This window comes from Periplaneta americana, chromosome 12 (genome assembly GCF_040183065.1).
Source record: "Periplaneta americana isolate PAMFEO1 chromosome 12, P.americana_PAMFEO1_priV1, whole genome shotgun sequence".
Taxonomy (NCBI): domain Eukaryota; kingdom Metazoa; phylum Arthropoda; class Insecta; order Blattodea; family Blattidae; genus Periplaneta; species Periplaneta americana.
Genome location: NC_091128.1, coordinates 37,976,675 through 37,989,275, shown reverse-complemented (window position 1 = coordinate 37,989,275; position 12,601 = coordinate 37,976,675). Strand labels below are relative to the sequence as shown.

General features: G+C 35.8%; 1 protein-coding gene across 2 annotated transcripts in view; it reads right to left on the bottom strand.

Moving 5' to 3' along the window:
• LOC138710312 (juvenile hormone esterase-like) overlaps positions 1 to 12,601 on the bottom strand; it is an 83,351-nt gene that overhangs the window by 13,460 nt on the left and 57,290 nt on the right. For both annotated transcript variants that reach the window (XM_069841118.1, XM_069841119.1), the window contains exons 5-6: positions 9,508 to 9,693; positions 6,049 to 6,230 (exon numbers count right to left, since the gene is read on the bottom strand). In XM_069841118.1, the coding sequence (XP_069697219.1) occupies positions 6,049 to 6,230; positions 9,508 to 9,693 (368 nt within the window). The remainder of the gene's footprint in view (positions 1 to 6,048; positions 6,231 to 9,507; positions 9,694 to 12,601) is intronic.

Sequence of the window (12,601 nt, the reverse complement as noted above, 5' to 3'; positions counted from 1 at the left end):
CAATGCCCACATCAAGTTACAAACACAACTCAATGCTCTAGAAACGTGGCTTACAAATTGGAGAGTAAAAGTAAATATTGAAAAAACACAAGCTATCATATTCACCCACAGGAAACCTAAAAAACCAGATTGCCTTCGTCTCTTCTCAGAAAACATTGACTACAAGAATGAAGTTAAATATCTAGGAGTGATTCTCGACAAACGTCTGCGCTACAGTGAACATGTAGAATATGCAAGAAACAAAGCTCTGGCCAGATTTATTCACTTATACCCACTGATTAGATCTCCTATCTTAACTTTCCCCTCAAAGTAAGGCTTTATACATCGGTCATAAGACCAGTGATGACATATGGTTGTGAAGTTTGGAATTCCGCCCATCCAAGAATCATCAGAAGACTACATGCAATCCAACGATCAGTCTGCTTAAAAGTCACTGGTGCTGACTATACCACATCAAATGCACAGCTCCAAGAGATGTTAGAGATTGAATCGTTTTTTGATTTCATCAAAAGAATTTCAAATAACTTTTCTCGAAAGTTGCTGTATCATCCTAACCCTCTCATTCGAGCTCTGGCTACCTCAAGCGAAATTTGATTAATTAAATGCCTTCAAGAAAAGAATAACTAAGTTGGAACCAAAAATCATTTTAATATCTTCTTATATTACTTTAAAGTAAAAGCCTTATTTATATATAAGGCTGAAACTTATGTACAAATCAACATCACGACAAAAAAAAATCGCCTCAAACGTCACCTAATATGCAACTGAGGTATTACTAGCATGCGGGAGAGGAGAAATTTAGTCTAAAGGCTCTGCTTTAGGCTTGGCGGTAACTCCTACGTGGGACACACGGCTTAATATCCCGCTGACTCTTATCAGTTGTAAGAGTCAGCAAATGTTGACTATGCAGAAATACATAACATTGATGCTGAAATGATCTTTAGTTAAAGAGCCGAAAGAGTGAAAGTAATGAAGCAAGTTGGCTACTGTAAGCACTCATTTGAAATTAAAAATTAAATTATCAGGCTGTTATAAGACAGAAGAAAGTATATAAATACCACCTTAGTCAATTATCATTGTGATAATATTGGGGAAAAGGAACTAAACTTACAAAAATAACACACGAGGTACAGGACAAGAAGATTAAAACAAAAAAAAAAAAAAACAAACAAAAAAAAGATGTGGAGACAGGACCAACTTGCAATTAAACCCAAGCCCCTACAGCCCCGACTGCGCAGAAAATCGGGAACTGGGACAATTGAACGCTGTGCTCACCGCCATGTTGAAACACAGCAGAAACATAATATTAGTACGTAAAGCACGTAATTTAAGGCTGTGATGATAAAGAAATTGACAGATTATGGCCAATTTCGACGTTTAGCGTAGAATTAGGACGAAATAAACACATTCAGAGTTTAATTGATGCTACAGAGCATTAAAGAAAAGAAAAAACGCACGCGCCAAGTTATAAAAAAAAAAAAACCTGCTGTTACAGTCTGTCCATACATCGGCCTGCATAATACACATTATAAATGTATACTTTTACGATCAAAAATTTATCGTTAGGTTTTAGAGAATCGAAAATTATATTAACGTACATTACTTTTAGATCACTATAATATAAATATATGCACCTTGATTACATAAGTACGTAAATTATAATCGAATTCTTTAGTGAAATAAATATGTTGTTAAGTTTGAGAGAATATAAAATTAGAATACGAGTACATTTTGAGCACAGGACATAATAATTTGGCAAAATATAACGCCCAAACATAACCTAATTATATTCCAATTATAAATCATTCTTCAATTATTAATAAAGGTAATGCTATCAATTATAACAGCACCGGTACCTAATACATTGCAAATAATAGGTAGGCCTACCGTAACATGAAGACGTAAAAACTAAACATAATTACCTTATGGAAAATAAAAAAAACATACTTTTCAAGTATGGATTTCTTTCTCTACTGTATTGTTATTTTTATTACATAATTAATTATTATCATTGCTTGCGGAGTGATGGTACCTAATTTTTATGCACATATGTAATATCAGTAAGATGACATTCCTTGTTTCTATAATAAGATATATCTTGCGAAATATAAAAGAGTTATTATTTATAGCTTAACTTTATGCATTTATAACCCCCAGTGAAAAATAATACACTACGAATATTTGCAAAATTACAATAAAATTGCTGTGGAAATGACAACATAGACAACTCACAAACATAAAATAATATTAAATAAGCACTTCAACGCAATGTGAAAAGATGACATATCTCTTGACTCTTCAAAGAATGATTTTAGGCAGATGCTGCCTGATGATGACTTACAGATTGACACATTAAAGTGAAAAAAATTATACGTAATAGGCCCTTCACACAGGTGACTATTTACGGTATGTTTATAATCCCAATGAAAGATAATATTGGGAATGCTTACAAAACAAATTGATGAGCAAATGACACTACAAATATCCCTCCCTCCCAAAATGGAACTAATTTTAAAGAAACGCCGCGTTAAACGAGCTCTGAGGTAGTTCCCTTCCTACTGCAGATACGCACCTTCAACCGTGTTACATGTCATACCAAAATAACTTACGTCACACTGCGACTTTCACGCTAGTTTCCAATTTTTCAGAGGCAATTTTAAAATACATTAGGCCTAATATAATCACTTGCAATATGATTCCCGCAGGATTGTTGGTGGGATGGGATTATTGATAGTTATATGCGTTATCGAAATGGCTCCCGTAGGTTACTTTAATCTACTTTGCTGAGCGTTATTTAAACTGAAGAAGAAGCACAACTATGGTATCGCGAGAAGGCTCTGGAATGTTCACTTTGTGTAGAGATAAGGAAATGTAGTGTTATGACAGGTTAGGTTAGATTAGATTAGGCATTTATTATGCATTGCAATTAGATGAAACTGTGATAGGTTAGATTAGGTCAGTTTAGGCTTTGTTATGCCTTGTGTATACGAAACTGTGACAGGTTAGGTTAGGTTAGTTTAGACTTTTATCATACCTTGATATGCGAAACTTTAACAGGTTAGGTTAGGTTAGGCTTCTTTTATGCCTTGCATATACGAATCTGTGACAGGTTATTCATTTGGAACTAATATGGTAATAGAATTTGTTATGCTTTATCCAAGGAATAAACGGTTAAAAAACCTGAACAGTTATATTACTTCCAGTATGTATATTATACACACACACACACACACACACACACACACACACACACATATATATATATATATATATATATATATATATATATATATATATATACACACACATATATACATACACTACTGGTTAAAAGTTTTCGATCAGCTATGAAAACAACAATATACTTTATTTCAATGTACAAACTCATCGGAAAAACTAAATAGACCAACAAAATAAATATTTCCTCTCTCTAGCATTATGATAAGAGAGAATATTCGAAACGAAATCCCTATTTTAACCAAAAATCCATAGTTGTGATAGGTGATCGAAAACTTTTGACCGGTAGCGTATATAAAAAATAAAAAAATAAAACAATACATGACAGTAACATAGAAATAAATGTAAGAATAGGTAATAAGATAGAACCAATAAATAAATTCGTGACGGATGGGAAACCAAAAAGGAAATAACAAACATTAATAGCCATGTTGATTATAAAAAACGTCCCTACCCAATAAATAGCCAAACAAGGGAATGTAAATTTAGATGCCTCTTTCCGGCGATAAAATTTAGATAAGTCCAAAATGCTGGCTAAATAAATCGATGACTCTCGCCGAAAAATAATAGGCAGCTCCAAAAATATACTAAACCTAACTCCATTCCTTTTCTCAGAAACAAGAAAAGGGTGCCCATTTTAGGTCGCCTTTTACGCCACGCATTAGGTACGGTGACGTTGTTCTAACCCGAAAGTCACAAGGATATACTACTACCAAATAGGCGGTAGGAAAGGATAGTAAGCCTTCTTGAGCTACGAGAATACGGTCCGAAACACGAATACCACAAAATCTTGACAGATCCAAAGCTAAAACTCAGAAAATCCTAAGAAAACGTGAAGCATTCTGCCTAAGAGTTTCAAAGACATGTTGAGTTCGATAAGTATAGTTAATACAATGTAAACATATATATATATATATATATATATATATATATATATATATAAATAAATAAATTTATTCATTACCGTTAAATTATTTATCAATTATCAGAAGCCATTCAAGTCATTAAATTATGACATAAAATGGAATGCTTAATACATAGTGAGAGACGAAAGTTTTCGCCATACAATTGGCATCATCCGGTCTCGTGACGACGAAAACACGTAATGAACACTTTTCATATCCGGCAAATATAACGTACAATCCTTAATATACACTACCGATCAAAAGTTTTCGATTATTTATCACAACTATGGATTTGTGGTTAAAACAGGGATTTCGTTTCGAATATTCTCTCTTATCATAATGCTAGAGAGAGAAAATATTTATTTTGTTGGTCTATTTAGTTTTTCCGATGTGCTTGTACATTGAAATAAAGTATATAGCTGTTTTCATAGCTGACCGAAAACTTTTGACCGTTAGTAGCCGATTTGGTGTTACAAACTTTCAGGGATGATGGCGAAGGGCACATGTATCAATTTGAGATAAGGAACCCTGGCCCGGAAAATACCGAGTCGAAAGATACAAGCAAAAATAGTTGTGTGGAAATGAAATAATTTTATTCCTCTGTACACCTTATTTATGTGTATTTATCTGTACATTTTACACATACTGTATTCATCTGACGTTGTTTACGTTGTCTACTTACAGTATTCCATTGAGTGCTCTGTCTGAGGGTGGGGACAGGAAACTACACTAAAGCAATGCAGATAGCGTAATGTGTAACGGACATGGTCGGTCCTGATATGCACGTCTGTAGACAGCAGTGTATGTGTACAAGTTGCAGTGTCCAGTCGATCAGTCCTAGTGAAATGGAGAGTACACGAGAGCGGAATAAGCAGACCTGTTTTTTTAATATGGATGAGCCAATGGGAACAGTAGACAATCTCATACATTGTATCGGTACAAGTATCCACGTAGGAGACATCCGGCCCATATCATTTTTCCACGAATGTTCCAAAAGTTAAGGGAAGTAGGGCACGTGGTGCCAAATTACAATTCCATTTCCATCCAACTATTTTTTCTTATAACTTTCGACTTAGTCATTTCTGGACCAGGGTTCCTTATCTCAAATTGATACATGTGCCCTTCGCCATCATCCCTGAAAATTTGTAACACCATCTCGGAAACGTATATATGTATATATATATATATATATATATATATATATATATATATATATATATATATATATATATATAGACACGCACAAACACACATAAATAATCTGATCCTGGATGACCATATTGTAGGCTTACTGCACGTAAAATAGCCTTTTCTCACCCATTTTCGAAGACCATATAAAATGGAAGGCTAATCTGTAATAATAATAATAATAATAATAATAATAATAATAATAATAATAATGATAATAATAATAATAATAATAACAACAGTATGTGATAGGTTCCCTTAGTAATTTTTCTGCAAGTTAGTGTAAAATTGAATAATTCCTACATAAAATACAGAATCAACAAACAAAAACAGTTATATCTCCGCAATATGTACTCAATTACATTCTTATAAGTCGGCTTCGGTAGCGCAGTTGGTATAACGCTGGCCTTCTTTGCTCGAGGTTGTGGGTTCGATCCCGGCCCAGGCCGATGGCATTATGTGTGTTTAAATGCGACAGGCTCATGTCAGTAGATTTACTGGCATGTAAAATAACTCCTGCGGGACAAAATTCCAGCACATCGGCAGACGCTAATATAACCTCTGCAGTTGCGAGCGTCGTTAAAAAAACCATAATTTATTAATTAACATTCTGGCATTATTGGACATTACATTAATATAAAGCTGATTAATAGTGATATTGATCTCTCATATCTTTTCCAATGGCAATCGCAGTGAAAGGATTCTTCCCGAGGCTTACCTCTTCGGACACAAGAGCTCGTACGTCGACTCCACGAAGACACCGCACCAGTTGAGCAGAGTTATTAGTGGAGCATCCCACAATCTGAGCCTGCTGTCGCGCTTGAGACGTGTAGTCCATGAGAGGCTGGATGTTGAGAGAGAATGCAGAGCCGCTCTGGCTGATGGCTCTTTGGAACAAGCCTGGAACAGGTCAGTCGTGTCACATAGTTTCTATCACGGATCTGGATGCAGTAACTTAAGTCATTCTGAACAGTACAAGATTTGACAAAATATTGTTTCCGTAGCAATTTGATCGCATGGAACTGAACTGTCGATATTAAATATAAATGAGAGAAGAGAGAAAGAGAGAGAGATATGTGTAACTCTGACTCAAGTCAGACTGTGAAACAAAGAGGAATAATTTATGAAGAGTAGGAAAGTGATGGAACAGATAAAAGAGGAGATGTAGAATAAGGAGATAAAAAGGAAAAGAAGAGCAGAATGAAGAAGAGAAAGGAAAAGAACAAAAGAAGAAAGAAGAGAACAAGTATATAGAATAGAAGAAAGGATTAAATGAGAACACAGTGCAGAGGAAGATAAAAGTGTAAAAGTGATGAGAAAGATTGCAATTGAGAACTAAATGAAGAAAGAGGAGATGTAGAATAAGAAGGAGATAAAAAGGAAAAGAAGAGCAGAATGAAGAAGAGAAAGGAAAAGAACTAAAGAAGAAAGAAGAGAACAAGTATATAGAATAGAATAAAGGATTAAATGAGAACACAGTGCAGAGGAAGATAAAAGTGTAAAAGTGATGAGAAAGATTGCAATTGAGAACTAAATGAAGAAAGAAGAAGGATAAGAAAGAAGGAAAGGAAAAGATAATGAGAATGAGAGGACAAAGAAGGAACAAAAAGGTTAAATAGTAGATGGATTTATTAAGCAATATTACACATACAGATGTACTAGCTATATTATCAGAATTTTCTCTAAAATCCAATCCACGGGTCTTCTGACCGTACGTGCTGTGTAAAACAAGTCCTACTTTGTAGATTTCATCCCCCTCACCTATGATTAGATCCAACCACTCTCCAAAAGAACACGCAGATTAAAATGAAAATGGCACAAACAGAACACATTATATAATATATCCTAACCTAAACAGACATAAAAGAGTATAATTGAGTATCCCTTCGTCAGTCAAACTTCAACAGCTGAAGTTCTAATCTGTCTCGCCTTCAAGAGGAACAATCCAGTCTTTTGTTCCCATGCTCTATTCCCCATGAGGTCAAGACTCCTATTCTGACTTAGCATCGAGGGTGGTAAATATTTTCTCCGTACATGGTCCAAAATATATCTGTAGGAGTTATTTTCTCTGCACAGTGGACAAAGGCGTTCTCCTTCTTCCTTGACAATTTTATTACCCTTCCATGCCCCCAATCTTAGCCACGCTAAACCTGCTCTTCTGTCTTTAACCGGAGTCACACGGGGATAGTTTACAGGAGTCAAGTGCTCGAAGCCTCTAAACTGGATGCTATATTTGTGATCACACGGAGACATTAAACTTGAAAGCATGCTTGAAAATGTATTCGTAGTGGTGTTTGAATTCTTGTATTCTGTTATAGTTAATAAAAATTAACAGTGAACTGGCATTTTTAGTTTGGTGAAACTGAAGATGCCACCAGCACATATTCGAGCATGTGTGCAGCTAATTGGCGCCTTGTTATTGTATGAATTACAAAATATTCTTGAAAAAAAAGGAAAAGAGAACATGGGTTAAGAATTGGATTCGTAGAAGAATTCTGCACGGTGCATCTAATACCTTGTTGAAAGAATTAGCTGAAGAAGGTCCTGCAGAATACAGGAAGCATCTCAGAATGAGTCCTGTTTTAAGGGTTTTTAACTTTTTTTGAACCACTTCTACGTCTATGTTTTCGAAACCTTGTTTCATGAGTTCACTGACTAGTTTCTGGAATAATAATTCCCGCTTGTTTTTATTGAGGCATTCTTTGTCACGTATATTCAATACAAATTCATACTTCTCATACACTTTCAAAAAACTGTATGATATCGTTAGAATTCCACTTAGGAGCGCTCATTATTAATTTACTTCGACAATAGGCCTAAAATACAAACTTTCTACTTGCCAAGTTGCTACAAGTTCGCATTCACACGCGGGAAGTGGTGGAGTCAAGTTGGTCACGTGACGGGAAAGTGGACACAAAAGTTGACGGGTCGTCAACTCAAATTCTGCTTGACTGCCAAGTCACAACTTGACTGTCTCGACCATATCACACGGGGAAAGTTGAAGGAAAGTCGACTTGCTCCAAGCACTTGACTCCTGTAAACTATCCCCGTGTGAAATGGCCTTTTGTTACAAGAACTTAAGTAGTCACACCTCCCCCAGTTAAGCATGAGATATGATTGCAAATGTAACAAAAATTTCAAGAATAGAGGAGTAACAAAAAGAAAGACTTAAAAACAGAGAAAAGTAGAAAACGATAACATGAGAAAAAAGAAGAAAGCAGAAAGAGGTAAATGCTGGCGGAAATGAAATAAACAAATCCGAGGGTGGAAACAAAGCAAAATAAGATTGAAGACCAGTTAGAAAAAGAGGAAAATATAAAGCGGATGAAGACTGAGTCGAAACGTGGGAGAAGCAGAGAAGTGAAAAACTGAGAAAGAATATATAAAGAAGAAGGAAGATGTAGAAAGGAAAGGAGAAGAAAATTTAGAAGAAGAAGGTAAGGACGAAGATGAAAGAATAAAAAAGAATGCAAATTAGAGTAAAACAAGAGAAGATTAAGAGAAGTAGTACTAGTATTATATTTAATTACGCTATGAAATACTCTGATCGAAGTTCTGGCTGTTATGTATATCTATTAATAGACATTACATCTCACTTGACGATATGTGTTGGAGGAAAAACAATTGTTTGTAGACTATGCTTCTGAAGTCTGATTATTGTAATATGTAGCTAATTGGCAATGTATGCAATAGAGAGGGACAGGAACTTGCCACCCCACCCCATTATCTCCTGGCCTAGTTGCTTCATAAGTGGTACATGTTGGTATCACTTGTGAGGTTCAGATTTGTCTTCGGAAAGTTGACTAAACAACAACAACAACGGTATGAAGTGAAGAAGTTATTCAGCGTCCAAATTTAACGTGGGAGAGAATTGGCAACGAAATTTTCCTGAGACGCTCTTAAGGGGCAGTTCTTTACAAGCCGTAAATCTACGACACGGGACTCTCGCAGTGTTTCTTCCTCCCCCCAGAGAAAGTCATGGTAAGAATTACATCACTTTTTAAAACCTATCGCCGCCGACCGGATTAAAACCCGCGAACATCGGCTGCAACGGTCAGCATGGCAACCATCAATTCGCGGAGGAAGACAAGAGAGAAGAGGAATGAATGTTCGAAAGAGGAGATAGAAGGTACATGAGAATTGTTTTTTATTTGAGTGTATAGAAAGCGTTGAATACCTTTACTTAAAGACGAAAACATGTGCAAGTGCACGGACTTGCTTCCAGCGCTTTGTCCCATCAGCGTGACTTTCTTGGGATCTCCACCAAACTGTGCAATATTGTGCTGGACCCATCGTAGCGCTGCAACTTGATCCTTTAACCCGAAATTTCCAGGCGCTTCATCGTCTCCTGTGCTGAAGAAACCTGCAAATCACAACGACAAACTTATGCTAAATATTTCCAGTTTGATATTAACAGTACCGTACGCGTTTGGTTCTGGTTATATTCTCTGAAAATCCCATACTTGTTAAGATATATTATGAAAAAATTAATCTAAAATTGAAAGTGTATACTAGAGGTGGAGTGTGACAACGTTTTACCGTTACAGCCTCGAACTGTGACATCTCTAAAAACAATCGCTGTGTCAGATAATAGCGATTTCGTCATTTTGCATAATTTTAGTGTAAGAATGATTCTTGGCGATTGTGAATGTTTATCATGACGATCCGAAAGATGTTAACGTTCGTCGCTCTTCTGCGAATAGATATACCGGTGCCATGTCTTATATCAACAATACTGTTTAGAGTGGCGAGTTTAACAAAAACGCTCTGAGCTGTGTTGTCGCGATGTATAGGTGCGTAAATATGACCAAAAAATTTTACGAATGATTAGGTGAATGATTCGTCGAAAAGTATGGCGAGTGCATTGTAGCTTCAGTATCAGAGAGCTGCCGACGTTCACATTTTAAGTGGGACGAAAATTCACTAGATCCCAGTTATTCTTCAAGTTAATCTTCTGACTTGAAGTCGTCTGGACTTTGAAGCTTTCCTACATAACAGACGTACATCAGTCGTAATCGCTAATAGTCACTTATCGGTCGAAGGTGGCGATTTCTCGGAGCTTTGATTTTGGAACTATAGTCACAGTCGAAACAAGCAAAAAAACCTGTCACAGGGACAAAGTCACAGGCCATCACTAATTTATAGTGCTGGTTTGTGTTCTGTCTTCTGTCACCTTAGAAAAGGCTGTCCTTCAGATGTATCTGCAACCTCAAAAGCAATTTTTGTGTTCACAAAGTAAGAAAATTTGGTAGTACGAGAAGCAGTGGTCCACGCTTGTCACAAGTGCTGTAAATCTAAGGTATGGATCTCTTGTTTTGATTCCTTTACAAAAGAAGACATGCTAAGACAGTTTCTTAAAATTCGTTCTCCTTAACCGTGTTTGAACCCTTAATATATCAGTTAAAAAACGATAATATTAATGTGCAGACCAATGAGGACGACTGATTCATAAAATTACTATAAAAAAGAATTTTGTTTTATTTGGCGTTCTCGTTCCACCATTGGTCCATAATTACCTGTAATTTCGTCACATTTGAATTTCTCACTGTTTGAAAATACTATCAGGCACTCTGACTTAGTAATAACTGCACAAGAGAATGTCTAAAAGACAACGCTAAAATGAGAAACAGATATCGCATGTAGATTATATAACAAATACAAAGAAGAAATAAATCATAGCAAATAGAAGTAGACGTAGTGATTATTTCGTCTCATTTGGCATGTTTTTAGATTGAAGCGGAAAGTTAGCAAAACAGCGAGCGGTGCGGCGACATTGTCTCAGCCGAGTCAACAAGAAACAGTTGGCACAGTCAACGAGATTCAGTAGAAGTAGTTACTTACATAGTTATTCATGAATTGCAGAGAGGAAGTGTTACAAATATGAAATAGTGTCATGTATGACCTGAGACGTTGTATTCTAGCGGAAGCCTTCCAAATTACCAAGCACTGATACTCTCTATGTGGATATGGAGAAGAATGGAACCTGTGAAGTGCACAGACAGAATAAGAAATGAAGATGTGTTGGAAAGAGTGGCTGAAGAAAGAATGATGCTGAAACTGATCAGGACGAGGAAAAGAAATTGGTTGGGTCACTGGCTGAGAAGAAACTGCCTACTGAAGGATGCAATGGAAGGAATGGTGAACGAGAGGAGAGTTCGGGGTAGAAATATCAGTGATAGACGACATTAAGATATATGGATCATATGAGGAGACAAAGAGGAAGGCATAAAATGAAAAAGATTGGAGAAAGCTGGGTTTGCAGTGAAAGACCTACCCTTGGGCAGAACACTAAGTGAAATGGATGATATGCTTTCGCGTGAATGTGTTACTTTGCAGTCAGAAGCTGAACTGTTGAAAAGTTTATCATTATGGCGTTTTCTTGAATATATATTCTTATTCTTCAATGTTAGAAATGTCAATTATTCATATCAATGTATGTTTAATTGATTTCGTCTTTGAATTATTATATGTTATGAGGTTGTGACTTACAACATCAGTGTGCCACAAATACGAAATACTAGTATGATTAGTATTCTATCTTACTACCCTGATTTTTTGTTTCGTTATTAAGATTGACACCTGTAGGAGGAGGGAAACCTCACCTTCCAACGAACTTAGAAAAAAGTGTAATGAAAAGGTAATGCAAGATGAATCTTTATATAGCGTCGCTTGCATTAATTAATTTCCTTAGGCAAAAGTCTGCCAAGATAAACACAATTTAAAACAGCTAGAGATCAGGCACCGGAAAGAAAAGATGTCATCATGTGCCTTACTGTTTTTGTTTTTAATTAGGTTTGTCTTATAGTTTAGCTAAACTTTACATCCGTTTAGTATAGACGCAATGTTCTACATCGATGTGAAGCTGTGCTAACACAATTTAATGTACGCTTTCGTTTGACGTATAAAGACAGTTGACGATAAATAGGGAATTCTCTTGTTCCCAGTCTGAACCCCTTGGGGTATCATGGTGAGTTAAAATTTACCTCTTTGTCGATCATATCAACGAATCAATATGTAAATAAAATATATATAATAGGATTGGAGAATTTTGTACCCCTTGTCCGCTTTACGCCCGTTTATGTCATAACTGGTTTCTTAAATATGACTTGAAAAATGACGTCTTAGAAATACTCGTACATACTACTATATATTGATTATGTAATTTTTATTTTATGTACAGAATACAGGATAATCTCGCAATAAATCATTTTTGAACTTGAAGACTAACATTTTGAGAGACACGTATTTTAAAAATTAACAGATTTTTCTTT